The sequence below is a fragment of the Scardinius erythrophthalmus genome, assembly GCF_964197995.2.
Source record: "Scardinius erythrophthalmus genome assembly, contig: HAP1_SCAFFOLD_165, whole genome shotgun sequence".
Taxonomy (NCBI): Eukaryota; Metazoa; Chordata; class Actinopteri; order Cypriniformes; family Leuciscidae; genus Scardinius; species Scardinius erythrophthalmus.
The window spans coordinates 17,501-41,693 of NW_028296446.1; the positions used below are offsets into that span (position 1 = coordinate 17,501).

Consider the following 24,193-nt stretch of genomic DNA (forward strand, 5'->3'; position numbering starts at 1 on the left):
ACCTCAGATAACCAGGGGTTAGAGGGAGTGGCGCGTGCTGGCCTGGAGGAGAGAGGGCAGATAATGTCTAGAGAAGAGGTTAGAGTGGAGCATAGGGTATCCGTTGCGGTATTCACATCCAGAGATGAGAATTGTGAGGGTGGGGGAAGAGAAGATGAGACGGCAGAGGAAAGATGGGAGGGGGAAAGTGAGCGCAGGTTTCGCCTGAAAGTGACTGGTGGTGGGGTTGGTGGTGCAGGGGTAGAGAGTTGTAGACTGAAGGTAATGAGGAAATGATCTGAGACATGGAGAGGTCTCACCAAGATGTTGTCTGTGGTGCAGTTGCGTGTGTAAACCAGGTCCAGTTGGTTGCCTGATTTGTGAGTACCTGTGGTGATGAGTTGTGTGAGATCGAAAGAGGCTAGGAGAGAGATGAAGTCTGGTGACTTCAACATCCATCTCGACAAGCCGTATGCAGCAAAGACTAGAAGTGGGGTGCCGTCCTCAGGGAAGGAGGACAGCAGCACATCCAGCTCATCCACAAAATTACCCAGCTGACCTGGGGGACGATAAATGACTACAATATGGATCTTAATGGGAGTTGTGAGTGTAATAGCATGATATTCAAATGAGTTGTTGTTGCATATAGAAGAGAGCGCAGAGTATTTGTAATTGTTAGAAACGAGGAGCCCTGTACCCCCGCCTCTCCCAGACTGGCGAGGGGAGTGAGAGAAGGAGAAATTGCTAGAGAGAGCACCGGGGGTTGCTGAGTCTTCTGGACGAATCCAGGTCTCAGTCAGGCCTAAGATATTAAGAGTAGAATGAGATGCAAAGGCTGGAATGAAGTCAGCTTTATTGACTGCTGACTGGCAATTCCATAGACCCACGGAAAGAGAGAGAGGAGTGTGTGCGGATGAGAGAATGGGACGCAGATTGGCAGTATTGCGCTGCCTTTTGAGCGTGATGAAAGGGCGTTGCCGAGTGATAACAGTAATGTGTTGAAAGCACATGTTGTTTAAGGTGAACAATAAGATAAAAAGAGTGAAGGAAAGGGAAAAGGAGATACTTAAGTGCCTTTCTGGTGTTCTTGCTCGGTGGAGTCGCGCAGGTAGAGTCGATGGTCTTTACCCGAGTCGGTCTTCACACGATGAGGCTGAACACGAGAGCTGAACGCTTCCGCTGACGCTTCCGCGACAGCGCGCAAATTACACAGATATACAGATAATGCTTTCACCGCTTGAGTGAGTACAGCTGTTTCGGTCGGGCAATTAAGTCTGAATAACGCGAAAATGTGCCAAGACGAAACTGCAATAAGAGCAACGGCTTAAGTGCAAATTAGACTGCAATAATAATTAATATCGCTCGCGGCTTTATGTTAAATAAAGCAGCGCGTCTAACTAAAATACAGAATTATGTGAAGTTAAAAATACAAAGTAAGCAGAGAATCGAAGATGGCCTTACCTCGATTAAAATACAGCACTGAAATAACAGGAGAACAGAGTATTCTAGAAAAAACCACTTGCGCTACCCTTCCCAACAGCCATATCCAGAGGGCATTAGGCGAAGTTACTTGGGAGTGTACCCTGCAAGGATGCACAGACCAAATGCGACTATCATGAGAGATGAGGACCAGGCTTTTCCACTCGTCTTAGGCCTTGAGTTCCTGGTGACATAAAGAGTCAAGTTGGATTTTGACACCTCCACACTTTCATTGCCTGTACAAAAGGAAACATTACATCTGTTCTCGTTATGACCCACCACACTGTTAACATACACTGTGCACTGCCAATAGTGCAAGTATCCAGTGACACCGCAGTTGCCATCAAGGATTTGATGGGTCTTGCTGATGCCTCCCGGTGGTGTTTAGAGGGGTTGCTGTTTAATTGGCCAACTGTATGTACAGATGCCTTAGGTCAAGCCTCTATCATTTAGCACCAGATCATAACTAATGACCCCATCCCAGTACAGAAAAGAGCATATCCTGTTCCAGTCAATAAGCAAAACTTAATTGATGAGGAAGTCAAAGCCATGCTGAGTAAAGGTATAATACAGCCATCTACATCCCCATGGGCAGCTCCAGTAGTGCTAGTGCCCAAGAAGAATGGGGGTATGCGTTTCTGTGTGGATTATCGAGCACTGAATGCCAAAACCCCACTGGATGGATTTCCCACGCCTCAGAAACAAGATCTCTTGGAGTCTGTCAATGGAGCAACAGTATTCAGTAGCCTAGACCTCAAAACTGGATACTGGCAAGTGGTGATGGACGAAAGAAGCATCCAAGAAACTGCTTTTGTTGTATGAGTTTCTTCACCTGCCATTTGGGTTGACAAATGCTGGAGCAATGTTCCAAAGGCTGATGAACAAAGTTCTACAAGATCTTATTGCCAAATGGTTTTTTTTGTACATATAAACAAAGTTGTCATATACTCCAGAGACCTTCAGCAACACTGCCAAGATCTGAAGAAGGTGTTTGCTGGGCTGGAATCAGCTGAAACATTGGTAAGGAGATCACTGCCTTTTCTGGGACACGTCATTTCAGCGGAAGGCATCAAGACATTCCAAGGTGGACGCTGTCAAGAATTCCCATATGTGATTTTGAGCGATTCCTAGGTCTTGCTGGGTGGTACCGTCGCTTTATACCGCACATTATTTTGGAACGTGCTGCTCCACTTCATGCACTGAAGAGGAAGGGTGTACCATGGAACTGGACTGGGTGCCAACATTCTTTAGAAGATTTGGAGGATGCCCTGCAAAAGGCCCCAGTTCTTATTCCTCCAGACTCAAGTAAATCTTTCAAAGTGCAGACTGATTCGAGCGACTTTGGACTTGGGGCTGTACTGACTCAGGAGTTGTAAAAGGGAGAATATGTCATCGCCTCTCCATCCCGGCTGCTTCAAGGAGCCGGAAAATCATATGCTGTTTTGGAGAAGGAATGACTCGCTGTGGTCTAGGCGGCTGAAAAGAGGTCCGACAATACCTAGAAGGGAAACCCTTTGAGCTCGTTACTGATCATGCCGCATTCACTTGGGTATTCAACCATCCTTGCCCAACATCAAGACTTACTAGGTGGGCTATCCGACTCCGGGGGTTTGAATTTAGTGTGAGGTACCGAAAAGGGAGATGTCATACCTGATTCACTGTCCCACACAATGCCTGAGAGAGAGCCACTGGGAAGCGTTGCGGTAAGCCAGCCAAAAGATGTGAATGGAGACTTACCGATCAACTGGGAAGAACTTGGTCGACACCAAGTGACCAATCTTTGCAGCCTTTGTGGGATGAAGCAAAGCTTAACTCTATCAACCTCAAACGTATTCACTATGTTGTACAAAACAGCTTTCTGTTCAGATGTGTCCCTGAAAGTCAAAAGGGTCACACTTTGCAAGTAGTCATCCCAAAGGATCTCCGGCAGAAATTTCTCCAGTTTACACATGACAATCCTTTAAGTGGGCATCTTGGGCGCATGAAAACATTGCGTAGACTACTCAACATTGTGTTCTGGCCAGAAATCCAGCGAGATGTATGGACCACTGCAAACAGTGTCTGTCGAGCAAACCCAAGCAGGTTGAGACATACCATGTAGAAAATCTGAAAAGGTTCTACGGCCAGGCCTTCTTCTGAAAGGGGGGTTTGCAACAGTTTCAGTAACTGTTCCCTATCTTCTATGGTAAATTTAAGTTGTAATTTTACTCCTGGCCATTAGAGGGCGCTAGGGAGCCATTATCAGGTAGAGTTCTCTAGGCCAGAGACTAAAAGGAAGAGGAAGTGTGAGTAAGGGATACCTGTTAGCTGGGAGTGTTTGCTCTTCCCATGCTTTCATTTGGAAAACCTTTTGTTGAGGAACATAAGTGTTCTACATCTCAATGTGAGTTGATTTATTTGTTCGTTTATCATTATCAGAGGTTTAAAGTGGGAAATGTATCTTGCTTGTTTGTTGTTTATTGTTTGCTTTGTCCAGAGGGTTTTTGTATCTACTTGATTTTGAGGACATCTTAACTGGTTCAAGTATGACAATTGTTATTCTCTTCAATTGTGGATTATATCTGAACTCCTTTACGAACTGCCGCTGTTCATTGGATTAACCTTTGTTGGATGAACTTGGATTACATTCTTCATACATCCTAACATCTACAATGGTGTGATGAACCAAGGACATTTGTGGTAACTCTGGACTTTAATATTGGGTGGATATACTGGATGGAACTGGATGGGTTTTGCTTCCAAATGTGGAGAGATTGGTAACTCTGCTTCATGTAATTTTGTAAAGACATTTGTAAGGTTATTAAATTAAGTACTCTTCTGACAAGGGAAATATAACGTTATTAAGTGGTGATTACGTGCTACGTGTGTTTACTGCAGCAGGTGTGTGAGTTTACCGCAGCAGGTGTGTGAGTTTACCATGGTTTGTGTGCGTTTACACCGCAGGTACGTGTGTTGTAAGTGTGTGTTTACAGCGGTGCGTGTGTGAGTTTACCGCAGCAGGTGTGTGAGTTTACCATGGTGTGTGTGTGTGTGTGTGTGTGTGTGTGTGTGTGTGTGTGTGTGTGTGTGTTTACCGCGGTGCGTGTCCACTGCGCTGCGCCTCCCTCTTCAGCAGCTCCAGCCTTTGATTGGTGCAGAAGCAGTAGTAGGCGTGGCCTGTGTGCAGCAGTGATGATGCGGCCTGTGAGTAGAGATGGAGCCGCTCCGACTGAACATACGGCCCATAATGCCCTCCTCTGCGACTGCTCTCATCTGGGGGGATTCCTACACACACACACACACACACACACCCCGACTTAGACTTACATGCGTCTTGCTGGACGGCAGTCTGCAGTGAAGAGTATAGTGAGTCAAGTCACCTTCATTTATATAGCGCTTTTAACAATATAGATTGTGTTTCAATGCAGCTTTACTGTGATAATAGGAAATTGAAGTAACAGAGATTGTATTGGCTTTACAGCAGCTTTAGAATAAAGTTATTGTCCAGCTAAAGTTAGTTTTGATTGATTAATGTCCGTTGCAAAGATCATTAGTTATTAATTTAGGGGCCGCTTACACAACACCGTTCTCACAGAAAACCCTTAATGCGCTCTGGCCGCTCATTCGCACAACAACACTGCCTGGTACTCGAGAACGCAAACCTTGAAATAGGTTCCAAGGTGCAAGCGTTGAAGTGCAGTGAAGAGTATAGTGAGCATAGTGAGTGCAGTGAAGAGTGTAGCGAGTGCAGTGAAGAGTATAGTGAGTGCAGTGAAGAGTATAGTGAGTATAGTGAGTGCAGTGAAGAGTATAGTGAGCATAGTGAGTGCAGTGAAGAGTGTAGCGAGTGCAGTGAAGAGTATAGTGAGTATAGTGAGTGCAGTGAAGAGTATAGTGAGTGCAGTGAAGAGTATAGTGAGCATAGTGAGTGCAGTGAAGAGTGTAGCGAGTGCAGTGAAGAGTATAGTGAGTATAGTGAGTGCAGTGAAGAGTATAGTGAGCATAGTGAGTGCAGTGAAGAGTGTAGCGAGTGCAGTGAAGAGTATAGTGAGTATAGTGAGAGCAGTGAAGAGTATAGTGAGTATAGTGAGTGCAGTGAAGAGTGTAGCGAGTGCAGTGAAGAGTGTAGCGAGTGCAGTGAAGAGTATAGTGAGCATAGTGAGTGCAGTGAAGAGTGTAGCGAGTGCAGAGAAGAGTATAGTGAGCATAGTGAGTGCAGTGAAGAGTGTAGCGAGTGCAGTGAAGAGTATAGTGAGCATAGTGAGTGCAGTGAAGAGTATAGTGAGTATAGTGAGTGCAGTGAAGAGTATAGTGAGCATAGTGAGTGCAGTGAAGAGTATAGTGAGCATAGTGAGTGCAGTGAAGAGTATAGTGAGCATAGTGAGTGCAGTGAAGAGTGTAGCGAGTGCAGTGAAGAGTATAGTGAGAGCAGTGAAGAGTATAGTGAGCATAGTGAGTGCAGTGAAGAGTGTAGCGAGTGCAGTGAAGAGTATAGTGAGTATAGTGAGAGCAGTGAAGAGCATAGTGAGCATAGTGAGTGCAGTGAAGAGTATAGTGAGAGCAGTGAAGAGTATAGTGAGTGCAGTGAAGAGTATAGTGAGCATAGTGAGTGCAGTGAAGAGTGTAGCGAGTGCAGTGAAGAGTATAGTGAGTATAGTGAGTGCAGTGAAGAGTATAGTGAGCATAGTGAGTGCAGTGAAGAGTGTAGCTAATGCATGTGAAGAGTATAGTGAGTATAGTGAGAGCAGTGAAGAGTATAGTGAGTATAGTGAGTGCAGTGAAGAGTATAGTGAGCATAGTGAGTGCAGTGAAGAGTATAGTGAGTATAGTGAGTGCAGTGAAGAGTATAGTGAGCATAGTGAGTGCAGTGAAGAGTGTAGCGAGTGCAGTGAAGAGTATAGTGAGAGCAGTGAAGAGTATAGTGAGCATAGTGAGTGCAGTGAAGAGTGTAGCGAGTGCAGTGAAGAGTATAGTGAGCATAGTGAGTGCAGTGAAGAGTATAGTGAGTATAGTGAGTGCAGTGAAGAGTATAGTGAGCATAGTGAGTGCAGTGAAGAGTATAGTGAGCATAGTGAGTGCAGTGAAGAGTATAGTGAGCATAGTGAGTGCAGTGAAGAGTGTAGCGAGTGCAGTGAAGAGTATAGTGAGAGCAGTGAAGAGTATAGTGAGCATAGTGAGTGCAGTGAAGAGTGTAGCGAGTGCAGTGAAGAGTATAGTGAGTATAGTGAGAGCAGTGAAGAGCATAGTGAGCATAGTGAGTGCAGTGAAGAGTATAGTGAGAGCAGTGAAGAGTATAGTGAGTGCAGTGAAGAGTATAGTGAGCATAGTGAGTGCAGTGAAGAGTGTAGCGAGTGCAGTGAAGAGTATAGTGAGTATAGTGAGTGCAGTGAAGAGTATAGTGAGCATAGTGAGTGCAGTGAAGAGTGTAGCTAATGCATGTGAAGAGTATAGTGAGTATAGTGAGAGCAGTGAAGAGTATAGTGAGCATAGTGAGTGCAGTGAAGAGTGTAGCGAGTGCAGTGAAGAGTATAGTGAGTATAGTGAGTCCAGTGAAGAGTATAGTGAGTGTAGCGAGTGCAGTGAAGAGTATAGTGAGTATAGTGAGAGCAGTGAAGAGCATAGTGAGCATAGTGAGTGCAGTGAAGAGTATAGTGAGCATAGTGAGAGCAGTGAAGAGTATAGTGAGTGCAGTGAAGAGTATAGTGAGCATAGTGAGTGCAGTGAAGAGTATAGTGAGTGCAGTGAAGAGTATAGTGAGTGCAGTGAAGAGTATAGTGAGCATAGTGAGTGCAGTGAAGAGTGTAGTGAGTATAGTGAGTGCAGTGAAGAGTATAGTGAGTGCAGTGAAGAGTATAGTGAGTGCAGTGAAGAGTATAGTGAGCATAGTGAGTGCAGTGAAGAGTGTAGCGAGTGCAGAGAAGAGTATAGTGAGCATAGTGAGTGCAGTGAAGAGTGTAGCGAGTGCAGTGAAGAGTATAGTGAGCATAGTGAGTGCAGTGAAGAGTATAGTGAGTATAGTGAGTGCAGTGAAGAGTATAGTGAGCATAGTGAGTGCAGTGAAGAGTATAGTGAGCATAGTGAGTGCAGTGAAGAGTATAGTGAGCATAGTGAGTGCAGTGAAGAGTGTAGCGAGTGCAGTGAAGAGTATAGTGAGAGCAGTGAAGAGTATAGTGAGCATAGTGAGTGCAGTGAAGAGTGTAGCGAGTGCAGTGAAGAGTATAGTGAGTATAGTGAGAGCAGTGAAGAGCATAGTGAGCATAGTGAGTGCAGTGAAGAGTATAGTGAGAGCAGTGAAGAGTATAGTGAGTGCAGTGAAGAGTATAGTGAGAGCAGTGAAGAGTATAGTGAGAGCAGTGAAGAGTATAGTGAGCATAGTGAGTGCAGTGAAGAGTGTAGCGAGTGCAGTGAAGAGTATAGTGAGTATAGTGAGTGCAGTGAAGAGTATAGTGAGCATAGTGAGTGCAGTGAAGAGTGTAGCTAATGCATGTGAAGAGTATAGTGAGTATAGTGAGAGCAGTGAAGAGTATAGTGAGTATAGTGAGTGCAGTGAAGAGTATAGTGAGCATAGTGAGTGCAGTGAAGAGTATAGTGAGCATAGTGAGTGCAGTGAAGAGTGTAGCGAGTGCAGTGAAGAGTATAGTGAGAGCAGTGAAGAGTATAGTGAGCATAGTGAGTGCAGTGAAGAGTGTAGCGAGTGCAGTGAAGAGTATAGTGAGTATAGTGAGTGCAGTGAAGAGTATAGTGAGCATAGTGAGTGCAGTGAAGAGTGTAGCTAATGCATGTGAAGAGTATAGTGAGTATAGTGAGAGCAGTGAAGAGTATAGTGAGCATAGTGAGTGCAGTGAAGAGTGTAGCGAGTGCAGTGAAGAGTATAGTGAGTATAGTGAGTCCAGTGAAGAGTATAGTGAGTGTAGCGAGTGCAGTGAAGAGTATAGTGAGTATAGTGAGAGCAGTGAAGAGCATAGTGAGCATAGTGAGTGCAGTGAAGAGTATAGTGAGCATAGTGAGAGCAGTGAAGAGTATAGTGAGTGCAGTGAAGAGTATAGTGAGCATAGTGAGTGCAGTGAAGAGTATAGTGAGTGCAGTGAAGAGTATAGTGAGTGCAGTGAAGAGTATAGTGAGCATAGTGAGTGCAGTGAAGAGTGTAGTGAGTATAGTGAGTGCAGTGAAGAGTATAGTGAGAGCAGTAAAGAGTATAGTGAGCATAGTGAGAGCAGTGAAGAGCATAGTGAGTATAGTGAGTGCAGTGAAGAGTATAGTGAGAGCAGTGAAGAGTATAGTGAGCATAGTGAGTGCAGTGAAGAGCAGTGAAGAGTATAGTGAGTGCAGTGAAGAGCATAGTGAGTATAGTGAGAGCAGTGAAGAGTGTAGTGAGTATAGTGAGTGCAGTGAAGAGTATAGTGAGTGCAGTGACGAGTATAGTGAGTGCAGTGAAGAGTATAGGGAGTATAGTGAGTGCAGTGAAGAGTATAGTGAGAGCAGTGAAGAGTGTAGCGAGTGCAGTGAAGAGTATAGTGAGTATAGTGAGAGCAGTGAAGAGTATAGTGAGTGCAGTGAAGAGTGTAGCGAGTGCAGTGAAGAGTGTAGCGAGTGCAGTGAAGAGTATAGTGAGTATAGTGAGTGCAGTGAAGAGTGTAGCGAGTGCAGTGAAGAGTGTAGCGAGTGCAGAAAAGAGTATAGTGAGCATAGTGAGTGCAGTGAAGAGTGTAGCGAGTGCAGAGAAGAGTATAGTGAGCATATTGAGTGCAGTGAAGAGTGTAGCGAGTGCAGTGAAGAGTATAGTGAGCATAGTGAGTGCAGTGAAGAGTATAGTGAGCATAGTGAGTGCAGTGAAGAGTATAGTGAGTATAGTGAGTGCAGTGAAGAGTGTAGCGAGTGCAGTGAAGAGTATAGTGAGAGCAGTGAAGAGTATAGTGAGCATAGTGAGTGCAGTGAAGAGTGTAGCGAGTGCAGTGAAGAGTATAGTGAGTATAGTGAGTGCAGTGAAGAGTATAGTGAGCATAGTGAGTGCAGTGAAGAGTATAGTGAGTGCAGTGAAGAGTATAGTGAGTATAGTGAGTGCAGTGAAGAGTATAGTGAGCATAGTGAGTGCAGTGAAGAGTATAGTGAGTGCAGTGAAGAGTATAGTGAGTATAGTGAGTGCAGTGAAGAGTATAGTGAGTATAGTGAGTGCAGTGAAGAGTATAGTGAGCATAGTGAGTGCAGTGAAGAGTGTAGCTAATGCATGTGAAGAGTATAGTGAGTATAGTGAGAGCAGTGAAGAGTATAGTGAGCATAGTGAGTGCAGTGAAGAGTGTAGCGAGTGCAGTGAAGAGTATAGTGAGTATAGTGAGTGCAGTGAAGAGTATAGTGAGCATAGTGAGCGCAGTGAAGAGTGTAGCGAGTGCAGTGAAGAGTATAGTGAGTATAGTGAGAGCAGTGAAGAGCATAGTGAGCATAGTGAGTGCAGTGAAGAGTGTAGCGAGTGCAGTGAAGAGTATAGTGAGTATAGTGAGTGCAGTGAAGAGTATAGTGAGCATAGTGAGTGCAGTGAAGAGTGTAGCTAATGCATGTGAAGAGTATAGTGAGTATAGTGAGAGCAGTGAAGAGTATAGTGAGTATAGTGAGTGCAGTGAAGAGTATAGTGAGCATAGTGAGTGCAGTGAAGAGTATAGTGAGCATAGTGAGTGCAGTGAAGAGTATAGTGAGTATAGTGAGTGCAGTGAAGAGTGTAGCGAGTGCAGTGAAGAGTATAGTGAGAGCAGTGAAGAGTATAGTGAGCATAGTGAGTGCAGTGAAGAGTGTAGCGAGTGCAGTGAAGAGTATAGTGAGTATAGTGAGTGCAGTGAAGAGTATAGTGAGTATAGTGAGTGCAGTGAAGAGTATAGTGAGCATAGTGAGTGCAGTGAAGAGTGTAGCTAATGCATGTGAAGAGTATAGTGAGAGCAGTGAAGAGTATAGTGAGCATAGTGAGTGCAGTGAAGAGTGTAGCGAGTGCAGTGAAGAGTATAGTGAGTATAGTGAGTCCAGTGAAGAGTATAGTGAGCATAGTGAGCGCAGTGAAGAGTGTAGCGAGTGCAGTGAAGAGTATAGTGAGTATAGTGAGAGCAGTGAAGAGCATAGTGAGCATAGTGAGTGCAGTGAAGAGTATAGTGAGCATAGTGAGTGCAGTGAAGAGTATAGTGAGTGCAGTGAAGAGTATAGTGAGTGCAGTGAAGAGTATAGTGAGCATAGTGAGTGCAGTGAAGAGTGTAGTGAGTATAGTGAGTGCAGTGAAGAGTATAGTGAGAGCAGTGAAGAGTATAGTGAGCATAGTGAGAGCAGTGAAGAGCATAGTGAGTATTGTGAGTGCAGTGAAGAGTTTAGTGAGAGCAGTGAAGAGTATAGTGAGCATAGTGAGTGCAGTGAAGAGCATAGTGAGTATAGTGAGAGCAGTGAAGAGTATAGTGAGAGCAGTGAAGAGTATAGTGAGCATAGTGAGTGCAGTGAAGAGCAGTGAAGAGTATAGTGAGTGCAGTGAAGAGTGTAGTGAGTGCAGTGAAGAGTGTAGTGAGTGCAGTGAAGAGCATAGTGAGTATAGTGAGAGCAGTGAAGAGTGTAGTGAGTATAGTGAGTGCAGTGAAGAGTATAGTGAGAGCAGTGAAGAGTATAGTGAGAGCAGTGAAGAGTGTAGTGAGTATAGTGAGTGCAGTGACGAGTATAGTGAGTGCAGTGAAGAGTATAGGGAGTATAGTGAGTGCAGTGAAGAGTATAGTGAGAGCAGTGAAGAGTATAGTGAGCATAGTGAGTGCAGTGAAGAGCATAGTGAGTATAGTGAGTGCAGTGAAGAGTGTGGTGAGTATAGTGAGTGCAGTGACGAGTATAGTGAGTGCAGTGAAGAGTATAGGGAGTATAGGGAGTATAGTGAGTGCAGTGAAGAGTATAGTGAGAGCAGTGAAGAGTATAGTGAGCATAGTGAGTGCAGTGAAGAGCAGTGAAGAGTATAGTGAGTGCAGTGAAGAGTGTAGTGAGTATAGTGAGTGCAGTGAAGAGCATAGTGAGTATAGTGAGAGCAGTGAAGAGTGTAGTGAGTATAGTGAGTGCAGTGAAGAGCATAGTGAGTGCAGTGAAGAGTATAGGGAGTATAGTGAGTGCAGTGAAGAGTATAGTGAGAGCAGTGAAGAGTATAGTGAGAGCAGTGAAGAGTGTAGGGAGTGCAGTGAAGAGCATAGTGAGTGCAGTGAAGAGTATAGGGAGTATAGTGAGAGCAGTGAAGAGTATAGTGAGAGCAGTGAAGAGTGTAGGGAGTGCAGTGAAGAGCATAGTGAGTGCAGTGAAGAGTATAGGGAGTATAGTGAGTGCAGTGAAGAGTATAGTGAGTGCAGTGAAGAGTATAGTGAGTGCAGTGAAGAGCATAGTGAGTGCAGTGAAGAGTATAGGGAGTATAGTGAGAGCAGTGAAGAGTATAGTGAGAGCAGTGAAGAGTGTAGGGAGTGCAGTGAAGAGCATAGTGAGTGCAGTGAAGAGTATAGGGAGTATAGTGAGTGCAGTGAAGAGTATAGTGAGTGCAGTGAAGAGTATAGTGAGTGCAGTGAAGAGCATAGTGAGTGCAGTGAAGAGTATAGGGAGTATAGTGAGAGCAGTGAAGAGTATAGTGAGAGCAGTGAAGAGTGTAGTTAAGTAAAGTACATATAACCACTACAGATGACCGGATGAAAGCTAATGAATTTAATGACTTTTACCTCAGATTTTAAACTCAGGATTTTAACAATGAATGCACTAGTATCCTAAACTCCATCAGCAAGGATTTGAACATAGGACATGAGATAGACTGGTTACAGATACAGTCACTGTTCCAGCATCAGTGTACTAGGAAGGCTAAGGGTCCAGATGGAATCTCTGCCCGCTTATTGAAAACATGTGCGGAGGAGCTTGTTCCAGCCTGGTGCCCTATCTTTCAGCGATCACTTGACTCTCACATCATCCCAGCCCTATGGAAAAAGACTGTTATTATTCCAGTCCCAAAGAAACCCTGTCCTAAAGAGAACAATGATTTTAGACCAGTAGCATTGACGTCCATTGTAATGAAGTGTTTTGAGAAATATATGGTGTCTCTTTTAAAAACTGAGGTTAACAAAAAGTTAGATCCCTGGCAGTTTGCCTATAAACTGGGTAGGAGTACAGATGACGCTATAAGTAGCATCACCCACCTAGTCCTTAAGCACTTGGAGGATCCGAAGGCCTACGCACGCTTACTTTTTATAGATTTTAGTTCGGCCTTCAATACGATTCAGCCAGTTATTTTACTTGAGACACTTAAAAATATGGGTGTAAGCTCTTTTATTGTTGGATGGTATTACTCCTTTTTAACTAATAGGACACAATATGTTAAAGTACACAAGGCAGTCTCAGACCCTAAATTCATCAGCACAGGGGCTCCACAGGGTTGTGTGAGCTCCCCTGTCCTTTTTACTATCTATACCAATGAATGTGTGAGTAAACATCCACACAATTATATTGTTAAATTCTCTGATGACACTGCTATCCTTAGCTTATTGTTTCGAGACCAAGACACAGTCTCCTACCACTCAGAAATTAAACAGTTTGTGGACTGGTGTGATGCTCATCATCTGATGGTTAACGTCACTAAAACAGAGGAGATGATATTTGATCCAAGATCAATCTGTGAACCTAATCCTGTACTTATTCACAACACACCAATACGTCAGGTTACGTCATATAAGTATCTGGGTGTTTTTATTGATTGTTCACTTACCTGGCACATTCATGTTGAAAATCTTTGCACCAGGTTGCAACAAAGGATGTACTTTTTAAGAAGGCTAAGATTGTATGGTGTTAATAGCAAACTCCTGCTTCTGTTTTTTAAAATGATTTTAGAGAGTGTGATACGTTATAGCATGCAGACCTGGTATGGTAATCTTTCAGTTCAGTTTAAATCTAAGTTGGGGCGTCTGATCAATACAGCTTTTAGAATTGTAGGCTACCAAGAACAGTGCTACCTACAGTCACTGTATGAAAAATCTGTGCTCAGGGAGGCACATAAGATTTTGGATGACACATCCCACATTCTGAATAAGGAACTAGAGTTGTTACCCTCAGGTAAACGATTTAGAATGCCGTACTGTAGGTTAAAGAGGTATAAAAACTCATTCATCCCAGCTGCTATTAAGATGCTAAACAGTAGCAAATGACTGTTACCTACTTGTATACTTTTTATCCCCACTGTGTTGTGCAATTATTATTATTAATTTAAATTTTTCTTTTTTTTCTTTTTTTTTTTTTTTTTTCTTCACGATACAGTGTAATGACGCATGTTTGTATTGTTTATATTCGGTGTATATTTTATGTGGTACGTTGTAAGTGTGTGTCGCAGTGACTGCAGCCCAAGACAAATTTCCCCCTTGGGGGACATTAAAGTATATTTTATCTTTATCTTTATCTTTAGTGAGTATAGTGAGAGCAGTGAAGAGTGTAGTGAGTATAGTGAGAGCAGTGAAGAGTGTAGTGAGTATAGTGAGTGCAGTGAAGAGTGTAGTGAGTATAGGGTAAACGTACCTATTAAGCTCAAGTACCCATTAAGCACACTACCATCTTGGAGCTCAGATTATAAAAAGAAACAGCAATGTATTATCCTATTTGATGTATTAACCAATTGATGTGTTTGTTACTATATACCTCCTGTAATTTTAAACCAATCAGACCATTGCACACTGAGATATGTGTGTCCATGTGTTCACACTGTCTGGCGGCTATTTTCAAAGCTGTCTGAAAACTTTCACCAGAAGAGGAGCCCCTCAAATGTGCATTTTTTATATGTTTAAGCCTTTATTTTGAAGAAGTACATCATCTTATTGCAAAATTAAGAGATTAATGTTTAGACTTTTGCATATTATAACCTGGAACCTGGATGTGGGAAATAATTACAGTTAGATCTAAAAGATAGTTTTAGCAACATAGCCCAGATGCTACGAACATAGCTAGCTTACTAGCTGTATAAGATTGTGTGCTACATTAATATATTACTTCACAGGAATTAATGGCTTGTACTTTTAAATCCATAATATTATAATTTTACATTTTATTGATAGTCTGTGGTTTTAAACTGCTGTAATTTTTAAAGAATTCATATTATTGTTAGGTGAGCTTAAAGGGTGCACTACTATGACAATCACACAGCTTCAGTGTGACATCAATTAGAAAAAGCATAATTTCATAGATATTGTCTATAATAGTTGTTCATATTAAAATTGGTATAAACTTAATACATTACCTAGATTATTAATTTAGCTAAATATTTTCCTTTAAATTTTAATTTAATATTTATTAATTAAAAAATGTTTTTGCTCCAATTAAGCACAGTGTGTGCTCCCTTTAAGCTCACCCACATTAAACGTCTATGTAAATACTTAATAATCAGAATTTAAATATTAACTGATGGTTGTCACTATGTTAATCTTCAAAAAAATGATTAATAAACTTATTTTCACAGTCTTAAGATGACAAAAGCTAGACGAAACTATAGTGTATGCCCAAAGATGAAAGAGGCATGTCATACAAAGAAGGAGCCATCAGAAACCTGTCGTATCTGTCCAAGAAGTTTGGAGTAGACAGGAAAGCTCTGACCCAGAGAGTTAAAGGGATACTCCACTTTTTTTGGAAATAAGCTCATTTTACAACTCCCCCAGAGTTAAACAGTTGAGTTTTACCGTTTTCGAATCCATTCAGCCTATCTCCGGGTCTGGCGGTACCACTTTTAGCATAGCTTAGCATAATGAATTGAACCGGACAAGACCATTAGCATCTCTCTCAAAAAAATGACCAAAGAGTTTCGATATTTTTCCTATTTAAAACTCGACTCTTCTGTAGTTACATCGTGTACTAAGACCGACGGAAAATGAAAAGGTGCGATTTTGAGAGTATAGTTCCTAGCCATATCAGCCTAGAAAATTGAAACTTTACATTTTCCGTCGGTCTTATTACACAATGTAACTACAGAAGAGTCGAGTTTTAAATAGGAAAAATATCGAAACTCTTTGGTCATTTTTTTGAGAGAGATGCTAATGGTCTTGTCCGGTTCAATTCATTATGCTAAGCTATGCTAAAAGTGGGACCCCCAGACCCGGAGATCGGCTGAAAGGATTCGAAAACGGTAAAACTCAACTGTTTAACTCTGGGGGAGTTGTAAAATGAGCCTATTTCCAAAAAAAGTGGAGTATCCCTTTAAGGAGCACATTGGTTTGTTTTGTTATTTGATTTTTCAATATGGGTTACACATAGCTGAACGTGGACTAGTCTAGATGTTGCAATGAGTTTGAATGACACGTCACTATGAATAGGATAGGCTACCTGATCAAATTGAATGCCTTGTTGCTTGATTTTAGTGTTCTGTTTTTTTGTGATTGACTCTGTACCTTCAAATAAAACTTTTTTCAATTATTCCTTAAAAAGGTTGTTTAAAATAAACAAGAATTTTTAATAAAACTTGTTGTGAGCTTATTGGGAACAGGGGTGTGCTTAAAGGGTACAAAACGTACCCATTAAGCACAGCCAGACTTTTTATATTTAATGATGTACATCTTAATTGAAATACTTTTGTCATTTAAAATAAAATGAAATATTATAGTGTGAGAGATTAATATTTTATTTTAAAATAACTTCTTGTACTAAAACCAATATCTTGTGCACTAAAAATGTCTCAATGTAGATTTTGGTGAGCTTAATAGGTACGTTTACCCTAGTGAGCAGTGAAGAGTGTAGTGAGTATAGTGAGAGCAGTGAAGAGCATAGTGAGTATAGTGAGAGCATAGTGAGTATAGTGAGAGCAGTGAAGAGTATAATGAGAGCAGTGAAGAGTATAGTGAGAGCAGTGAAGAGTGTAGTGAGTATAGTGAGAGCAGTGAAGAGTATAGTGAGAGCAGTGAAGTGTAGTGAGTATTAGTGTTGTCACGATACTAGAATTTCTAACTTCGATACGATACCTTGAAAAATATCGATATTCGATACCATTTTCGATACCACGGATAAAAAAACTAACACAATATTAAGGGGGTATTTTTTTTATTTAAAAGCTAAATATAACAAGTCTAGAACATGACAATGAGGTATATTTTACATGAACAAAAATGTCCTGAGGTAGTGCACTTGTTCAAAAGCATAAATGCTGGTTAATACATTAACGTTATTTGATGAACAGATTTAAACGCAAACGTGTGTGCATCACACGCGAAAACAATGCTCACTGGATCGACATCAAGTCAAGTCACCTTTATTTATATAGTGCTTTTAACTATACAGATTGTGTCAAATCACTTAACAGTATCAAATTGGAGGAGAGTGTCAGTATTGTATAATAATAAGATTAAACATTCAATTTTCAGTTAAAAGGCATTTCATTATTGAATTCAGATATGTCATTGTTTAATTAGTATCTGTGTAATCAAATTGATGATATTTGCTAATGAAGGCAAATTGCAGAATTAAATAATAATTCTTGAATAAAGTTAAATAAGCACAAGTTAATTTACATTTGACCACAGTTAAAATGTGCTTGTCTAAGATCAGACAGAACAAGCAGTGCGCTGCGTTTTTTATGTTGCTAGGCAACCACTGAAACAGCTGTCCTGTCAGTCAAGTAAACATCAAATCAGCCTTTTATTAACTTTATTTACTTTCTGTTAACATTGTGGTAGTTACGGTTCGTGAAGTCGTTATAAGCTCCTGGTAACCCGCGAGAGCACCACAAGTTTACCCTCCATCATCGCACGTCTCCTGGCGTTCAAGCAACTAGCTTTCAGCACTAAAACGGAAGGCTCGCGAGGCGCATAAACAGCGCGCAGAACGCTCGCTGGAAACCAATTGAAAATAGGCGCCTCTCATTGCAAAAAAACGCGTCAGATGTGATCGGCCCCATTCACTTCACTTTTGCTATTTAACCAGAGCGAATGAAACGAGTGCGCGTGTGGTGTTTGTCAACACGCCTTTGGAGAGAAGTGAAAGTGAAAGCGCGGCTAGTATCGATACTTCGGGAAATTAATATTGGTACCGTTCAGATATTTCAGTATCGATATTTATCGAAATATCGATATTTTTGACAACACTAGTGAGTATAGTGAAGAGTGTAGTGAGTGCAGTGAAGAGTGTAGTGAGTATAGTGAGTGCAGAGAAGAGCATAGTGAGCATAGTGAGCATAGTGAGTGCAGTGAAGAGCATAGTGAGTATAGTGAGTGCAGAGAAGAGTATAGGGAGTATAGTGAGTGCAGATAAGAGTGAAGAGCTTAGTGAGCATAGTGAGTGCAGTGAAGAGCATAGTGAGTATAGTGAGTGCAGAGAAGAGTATAGGGAGTATAGTGAGTGCAGTGAAGAGCATAGTGAGTATAGTGAGTGCAGAGAAGAGTATAGTGAGCATAGTTAGTGCAGTGAAGAGTGTAGTGAGTGCAGTGAAGTGTATAGTGAGTATAGTGAGAGCAGTGAGTATAGTGAGAGCAGTGAAGTGTAGTGAGTATAGTGAGTGCAGTGAAGAGTATAGTAAGTGCAGATAAGAGTGAAGAGCATAGTGAGTATAGTGAGTGCAGTGAAGAGTATAGTGAGTGCAGTGAAGAGTATAGTGAGTATAGTGAGTATAGTGAGTATAGTGAGTATAGTGAGTGCAGTGAAGAGTATAGGGAGTATAGTGAGTGCAGATAAGAGTGAAGAGCTTAGTGAGTATAGTGAGTGCAGTGAAGAGCATAGTGAGTATAGTGAGTGCAGTGACGAGTAACAGTGAGTATAGTGAAGAGTATAGGGAGTATAGTGAGTGCAGTGAAGAGCATAGTGAGTATAGTGAGTGCAGTGAAGAGTATAATGAGTGCAGTGACGAGTATAGTGAGTATAGTGAGTGCAGTGAAGAGTGTAGTGAGTATAGTGAGTGCAGTGAAGAGTATAGGGAGTATAGTGAGTGCAGTGAAGAGTATAGGGAGTATAGTGAGTGCAGTGACGAGTATAGTGAGTATAGTGAGTGCAGTGAAGAGTATAGTGAGTGCAGTGACGAGTAACAGTGAGTATAGTGAAGAGTATAGGGAGTATAGTGAGTGCAGTGAAGAGCATAGTGAGTATAGTGAGTGCAGTGAAGAGTATAGTGAGTGCAGTGACGAGTATAGTGAGTATAGTGAGAGCAGTGAAGAGTATAGTGAGTGCAGTGAAGAGTATAGTGAGTATAGTGAGTGCAGTGAAGAGTGTAGTGAGTATAGTGAGTGCAGTGAAGAGTATAGGGAGTATAGTGAGTGCAGTGAAGAGTATAGGGAGTATAGTGAGTGCAGTGAAGAGTATAGTGAGTGCAGTGACGAGTATAGTGAGTATAGTGAGTGCAGTGAAGAGTGTAGTGAGTATAGTGAGTGCAGTGAAGAGTATAGGGAGTATAGTGAGTGCAGTGAAGAGTATAGGGAGTATAGTGAGTGCAGTGACGAGTATAGTGAGTATAGTGAGTGCAGTGAAGAGTATAGTGAGTGCAGTGACGAGTAACAGTGAGTATAGTGAAGAGTATAGGGAGTATAGTGAGTGCAGTGAAGAGCATAGTGAGTATAGTGAGTGCAGTGAAGAGTATAGTGAGTGCAGTGACGAGTATAGTGAGTATAGTGAGAGCAGTGAAGAGTATAGTGAGTGCAGTGAAGAGTATAGTGAGTATAGTGAGTGCAGTGAAGAGTGTAGTGAGTATAGTGAGTGCAGTGAAGAGTATAGGGAGTATAGTGAGTGCAGTGAAGAGTATAGTGAGTGCAGTGACGAGTAACAGTGAGTATAGTGAAGAGTATAGGGAGTATAGTGAGTGCAGTGAAGAGCATAGTGAGTATAGTGAGTGCAGTGAAGAGTATAGTGAGTGCAGTGACGAGTATAGTGAGTATAGTGAGTGCAGTGAAGAGTGTAGTGAGTATAGTGAGTGCAGTGAAGAGTATAGGGAGTATAGTGAGTGCAGTGAAGAGTATAGGGAGTATAGTGAGTGCAGTGACGAGTATAGTGAGTATAGTGAGTGCAGTGAAGAGTATAGTGAGTGCAGTGACGAGTAACAGTGAGTATAGTGAAGAGTATAGGGAGTATAGTGAGTGCAGTGAAGAGCATAGTGAGTATAGTGAGTGCAGTGAAGAGTATAGTGAGTGCAGTGACGAGTATAGTGAGTATAGTGAGAGCAGTGAAGAGTATAGTGAGTGCAGTGAAGAGTATAGTGAGTATAGTGAGTGCAGTGAAGAGTGTAGTGAGTATAGTGAGTGCAGTGAAGAGTATAGGGAGTATAGTGAGTGCAGTGAAGAGTATAGGGAGTATAGTGAGTGCAGTGACGAGTATAGTGAGTGCAGTGAAGAGTATAGGGAGTATAGTGAGTGCAGTGACGAGTATAGTGAGTATAGTGAGTGCAGTGAAGAGTATAGTGAGTGCAGTGACGAGTATAGTGAGTATAGTGAGTGCAGTGAAGAGTATAGTGAGTGCAGTGACGAGTATAGTGAGTATAGTGAGTGCAGTGAAGAGTATAGTGAGTGCAGTGACGAGTATAGGGAGTATAGTGAGTGCAGTGACGAGTATAGTGAGTGCAGTGAAGAGTATAGGGAGTATAGTGAGTGCAGTGAAGAGCATAGTGAGTATAGTGAGTGCAGTGAAGAGTATAGTGAGTGCAGTGACGAGTATAGTGAGTATAGTGAGTGCAGTGAAGAGTATAGTGAGTGCAGTGACGAGTAACAGTGAGTATAGTGAAGAGTATAGGGAGTATAGTGAGTGCAGTGAAGAGCATAGTGAGTATAGTGAGTGCAGTGAAGAGTATAGTGAGTGCAGTGACGAGTATAGTGAGTATAGTGAGAGCAGTGAAGAGTATAGTGAGTGCAGTGAAGAGTATAGTGAGTATAGTGAGTGCAGTGAAGAGTGTAGTGAGTATAGTGAGTGCAGTGAAGAGTATAGGGAGTATAGTGAGTGCAGTGAAGAGTATAGGGAGTATAGTGAGTGCAGTGACGAGTATAGTGAGTGCAGTGAACAGTATAGGGAGTATAGTGAGTGCAGTGAAGAGCATAGTGAGTATAGTGAGTGCAGTGAAGAGTATAGTGAGTGCAGTGAAGAGTATAGTGAGTATAGTGAGTGCAGTAAAGAGTATAGTGAGGATAGTGAGTGCAGTGAAGAGCATAGTAAGCATAGTTGGTGCAGTGAAGAGTGTAGTGAGTGCAGTAAAGTGTATAGTGAGAGCAGTGAGTATAGTGAGAGTAGTGAAGTGTAGTGAGTATAGTGAGTGCAGTGAGTATAGTGAGAGCAGTGAAGTGTAGTGAGTATAGTGAGTGCAGAGAAGAGTGTAGTGAGTGCAGTGAAGAGCATAGTAAGCATAGTTAGTGCAGTGAAGAGTGTAGTGAGTGCAGTAAAGTGTATAGTGAGTATAGTGAGAGCAGTGAAGTGTAGTGAGTATAGTGAGTGCAGTGAAGAGTATAGTAAGTGCAGATAAGAGTGAAGAGCATAGTGAGTATAGTGAGTGCAGTGAAGAGTATAGTGAGTGCAGAGAAGAGTATAGTGAGTGCAGTGAAGAGTATAGTGAGTATAGTGAGTGCAGTGAAGAGTATAGTGAGTATAGTGAGGGCAGTGAAGAATATAGAGAGTATAGTGAGTGCAGTGAAGAGTATAGTGAGCATAGTGAGTGCAGTGAAGAGTGTAGCGAGTGCAGTGAAGAGCATAGTGAGTATAATGAGTGCAGTGAAGAACATAGTGAGTATAGTGAGTGCAGTGAAGAGTATATTGAGCATAGTGAGTGCAGAGAAGAGCATAGTGAGTATAGTGAGTGCAGTGAAGAGTATAGTGAGTATAGTGAGTGCAGTGAAGAGTATATTGAGCATAGTGAGTGCAGAGAAGAGCATAGTGAGTGCAGTGAAGAGTATAGGGAGTGCAGTGAAGAGCATAGTGAGTATAGTGAGTGCAGTGAAGAGTACAGTGAGTACAGTGAGTACAGTGAGTACAGTGAGTATAGTGAGTGCAGTGAAGAGTATAGTGAGTGCAGTGAAGAGTATAGGGAGTGCAGTAAAGAGCATAGTGAGTATAGTGAGTGCAGTGAAGAGTACAGTGAGTATAGTGAGTATAGTGAGTGCAGTGAAGAGTATAGTGAGTATAGTGAGTGCAGTGAAGAGTATAGTGAGCATAGTGAGTGCAGAGAAGAGCATAGTGAGTATAGTGAGTGCAGTTAGGAGTATAGGGAGTGCAGTAAAGAGTATAGTGAGTGCAGTGAAGAGTATAGTGAGTATAGTGAGTGCAGTGACGAGTATAGTGAGTGCAGTGACGAGTATAGTGAGTGCAGTGAAGAGTATAGGGAGTATAGTGAGTGCAGTGACGAGTATAGTGAGTGCAGTGAAGAGTATAGTGAGTGCAGTGACGAGTATAGTGAGTGCAGTGACGAGTATAGGGAGTATAGTGAGTGCAGTGAAGAGTATAGGGAGTATAGTGAGTGCAGTGAAGAGTATAGTGAGTGCAGTGAAGAGTATAGGGAGTATAGTGAGTGCAGTGAAGAGTATAGTGAGTGCAGTGAAGAGTATAGGGAGTATAGTGAGTGCAGTGAAGAGTATAGGGAGTATACCTGCCCACTCCAGCATGTCCTCGATGGCGTCCGCAGCTCCGGGCACCAGGCGATCACGGTCCGTGTCCTCGAGCCGCAGGATGAACGTGCCGCGGCGCTGCTTTGCGAACAGGTAATTATACAGAGCCGTGCGGAGACCCCCGAGGTGAAGAAACCCTGAAGTAGAGCAACAGGTTTATGTCACTCTATCGCTGTCTCTTTCACTCCATCACAGTCTATCTCACTCTCTATCACAGTCTCTCAAACCCTGAACGATAACAGGCTTCAACAACGAACTGCAAGTCTATCTCACTCTTTCACAGTCTCTCTCACAGTCAATATCTCACTCACTCACAGTCTACCTCACTCTATCAGCCTCTCTCACTTTATCAGTCTTTCTCACTCTCTCACAGTCAACCTCACTGTATCAGCCTCTCTCACTTTATCAGTCTTTCTCACTCTCTCACAGTCTACCTCACTCTATCAGTCTCTCTCACAGTCTACCTCACTCTATCAGCCTCTCTCACTTTATCAGTCTTTCTCACTCTCTCAGTCTACCTCACTCTATCAGTCTCTCTCACAGTCTACCTCACTCTATCAGTCTCTCTCACAGTCTACCTCACTCTATCAGTCTCTCTCACTTTATCAGTCTTTCTCACTCTCTCACAGTCTACCTCACTCTATCAGTCTCTCTCACAGTCTACCTCACTCTATCAGTCTCTCTCACTTTATCAGTCTTTCTCACTCTCTCACAGTCTACCTCACTCTATCAGTCTCTCTCACAGTCTACCTCACTCTATCAGTCTCTCTCACTTTATCAGTCTTTCTCACTCTCTGTCTACCTCACTCTATCAGTCTCTCTCACTTTATCAGTCTTTCTCACTCTCTCACAGTCTACCTCACTCTATCAGTCTCCCACAGTCTACCTCACTCTATCAGTCTCTCTCACAGTCTACCTCACTCTATCAGTCTCTCTCACAGTCTACCTCACTCTACCAGTCTCTCTCACTTTATCAGTCTTTCTCACTCTCTCAGTCTACCTCACTCTATCAGTCTCTCTCACTTTATCAGTCTTTCTCACTCTCTTACAGTCTACCTCACTCTATCAGTCTCAGTCTCTCTCACAGTCTACCTCACTCTATCAGTCTCTCTCACAGTCTACCTCACTCTATCAGTCTCCCACAGTCTCTCTCACTCTATCAGTCTCTCTCTCACAGTCTACCTCACTCTATCAGTCTCTCTCACAGTCTCTCTCACTCTATCAGTCTCTCTCACAGTCTACCTCACTCTACCAGTCTCTCTCACTTTATCAGTCTTTCTCACTCTCTCACAGTCTACCTCACTCTATCAGTCTCTCTCACTTTATCAGTCTTTCTCACTCTCTCAGTCTACCTCACTCTATCAGTCTCTCTCACAGTCTCTCTCACTCTATCAGTCTCTCTCACAGTCTACCTCACTCTGTCACAGTCTCTCTCACTCTATCACAGTCTCTCTCACTTTATCAGTCTCTCTCACAGTCAATATCTCACTCTCTCAGTCTTTCTCACTCTCTCACAGTCTACCTCACTCTATCACAGTCTACCTCACTCTATCACAGTCTACCTCACTCTATCACAGTCTCTATCTCACTCTATCAGTCTCTCTCTCTCACAGTCTCTCTCACTCTATCACAGTCTATCTCACTCTATCACAGTCTACCTCACTCTATCACAGTCTCTATCTCACTCTATCAGTCTGCCTCACTCTGTCACAGTCTTTCTCACTCTCTCACAGTCTACCTCACTCTATCACAGTCTCTATCACAGTCTCTATCTCTCTCTCTCACAGTCTCTCTCACTCTATCACAGTCTCTAACTTTATTACAGTCTCTCAGCCTGTCCGTGTTTATTCTCCTCTATCTGTGTTCATATTCTGCTTATGATATGATATTTGTGGTGTGTTTCACCTGTGGGACTGGGAGCGAATCTCACGCGCACCTCCTCGGGCTGCCTCGTGCACACGCCTCTGCTCGCGCCGGGCAGTCTCGTGCACACGCCTCTGCGCGCGCCGCTTCTCCTCCAGAACACGCAGAACATGTTTACATCCAGAACATATTTATATCCAGAACAAACATATTTACAAGTTTTTCTCAGTCAAACAGCGGAGAAAGCGCGTGACCTCATCCATCACTCTGTTGTTGTCCTTCTTCTTCTTGGTGTTTTAAGGCAGTTAGCACCCAGTGAGTTACTGCCACCTGCTGTC

The 24,193-nt window shown here is 42.6% G+C and overlaps 1 protein-coding gene across 1 annotated transcript in view; it reads right to left on the bottom strand.

Moving 5' to 3' along the window:
• The window catches only part of ears2 (glutamyl-tRNA synthetase 2, mitochondrial), a 27,775-nt gene extending 3,582 nt beyond the window's left edge, over nucleotides 1-24,193 (bottom strand). Inside the window, exons 1-3 of the mRNA XM_081394736.1 lie at nucleotides 23,898-24,193; nucleotides 21,974-22,129; nucleotides 4,533-4,722 (exon numbers count right to left, since the gene is read on the bottom strand). Of these exons, the coding sequence (XP_081250862.1) occupies nucleotides 4,533-4,722; nucleotides 21,974-22,129; nucleotides 23,898-24,027 (476 nt within the window). The 5' untranslated portion in view covers nucleotides 24,028-24,193. The remainder of the gene's footprint in view (nucleotides 1-4,532; nucleotides 4,723-21,973; nucleotides 22,130-23,897) is intronic.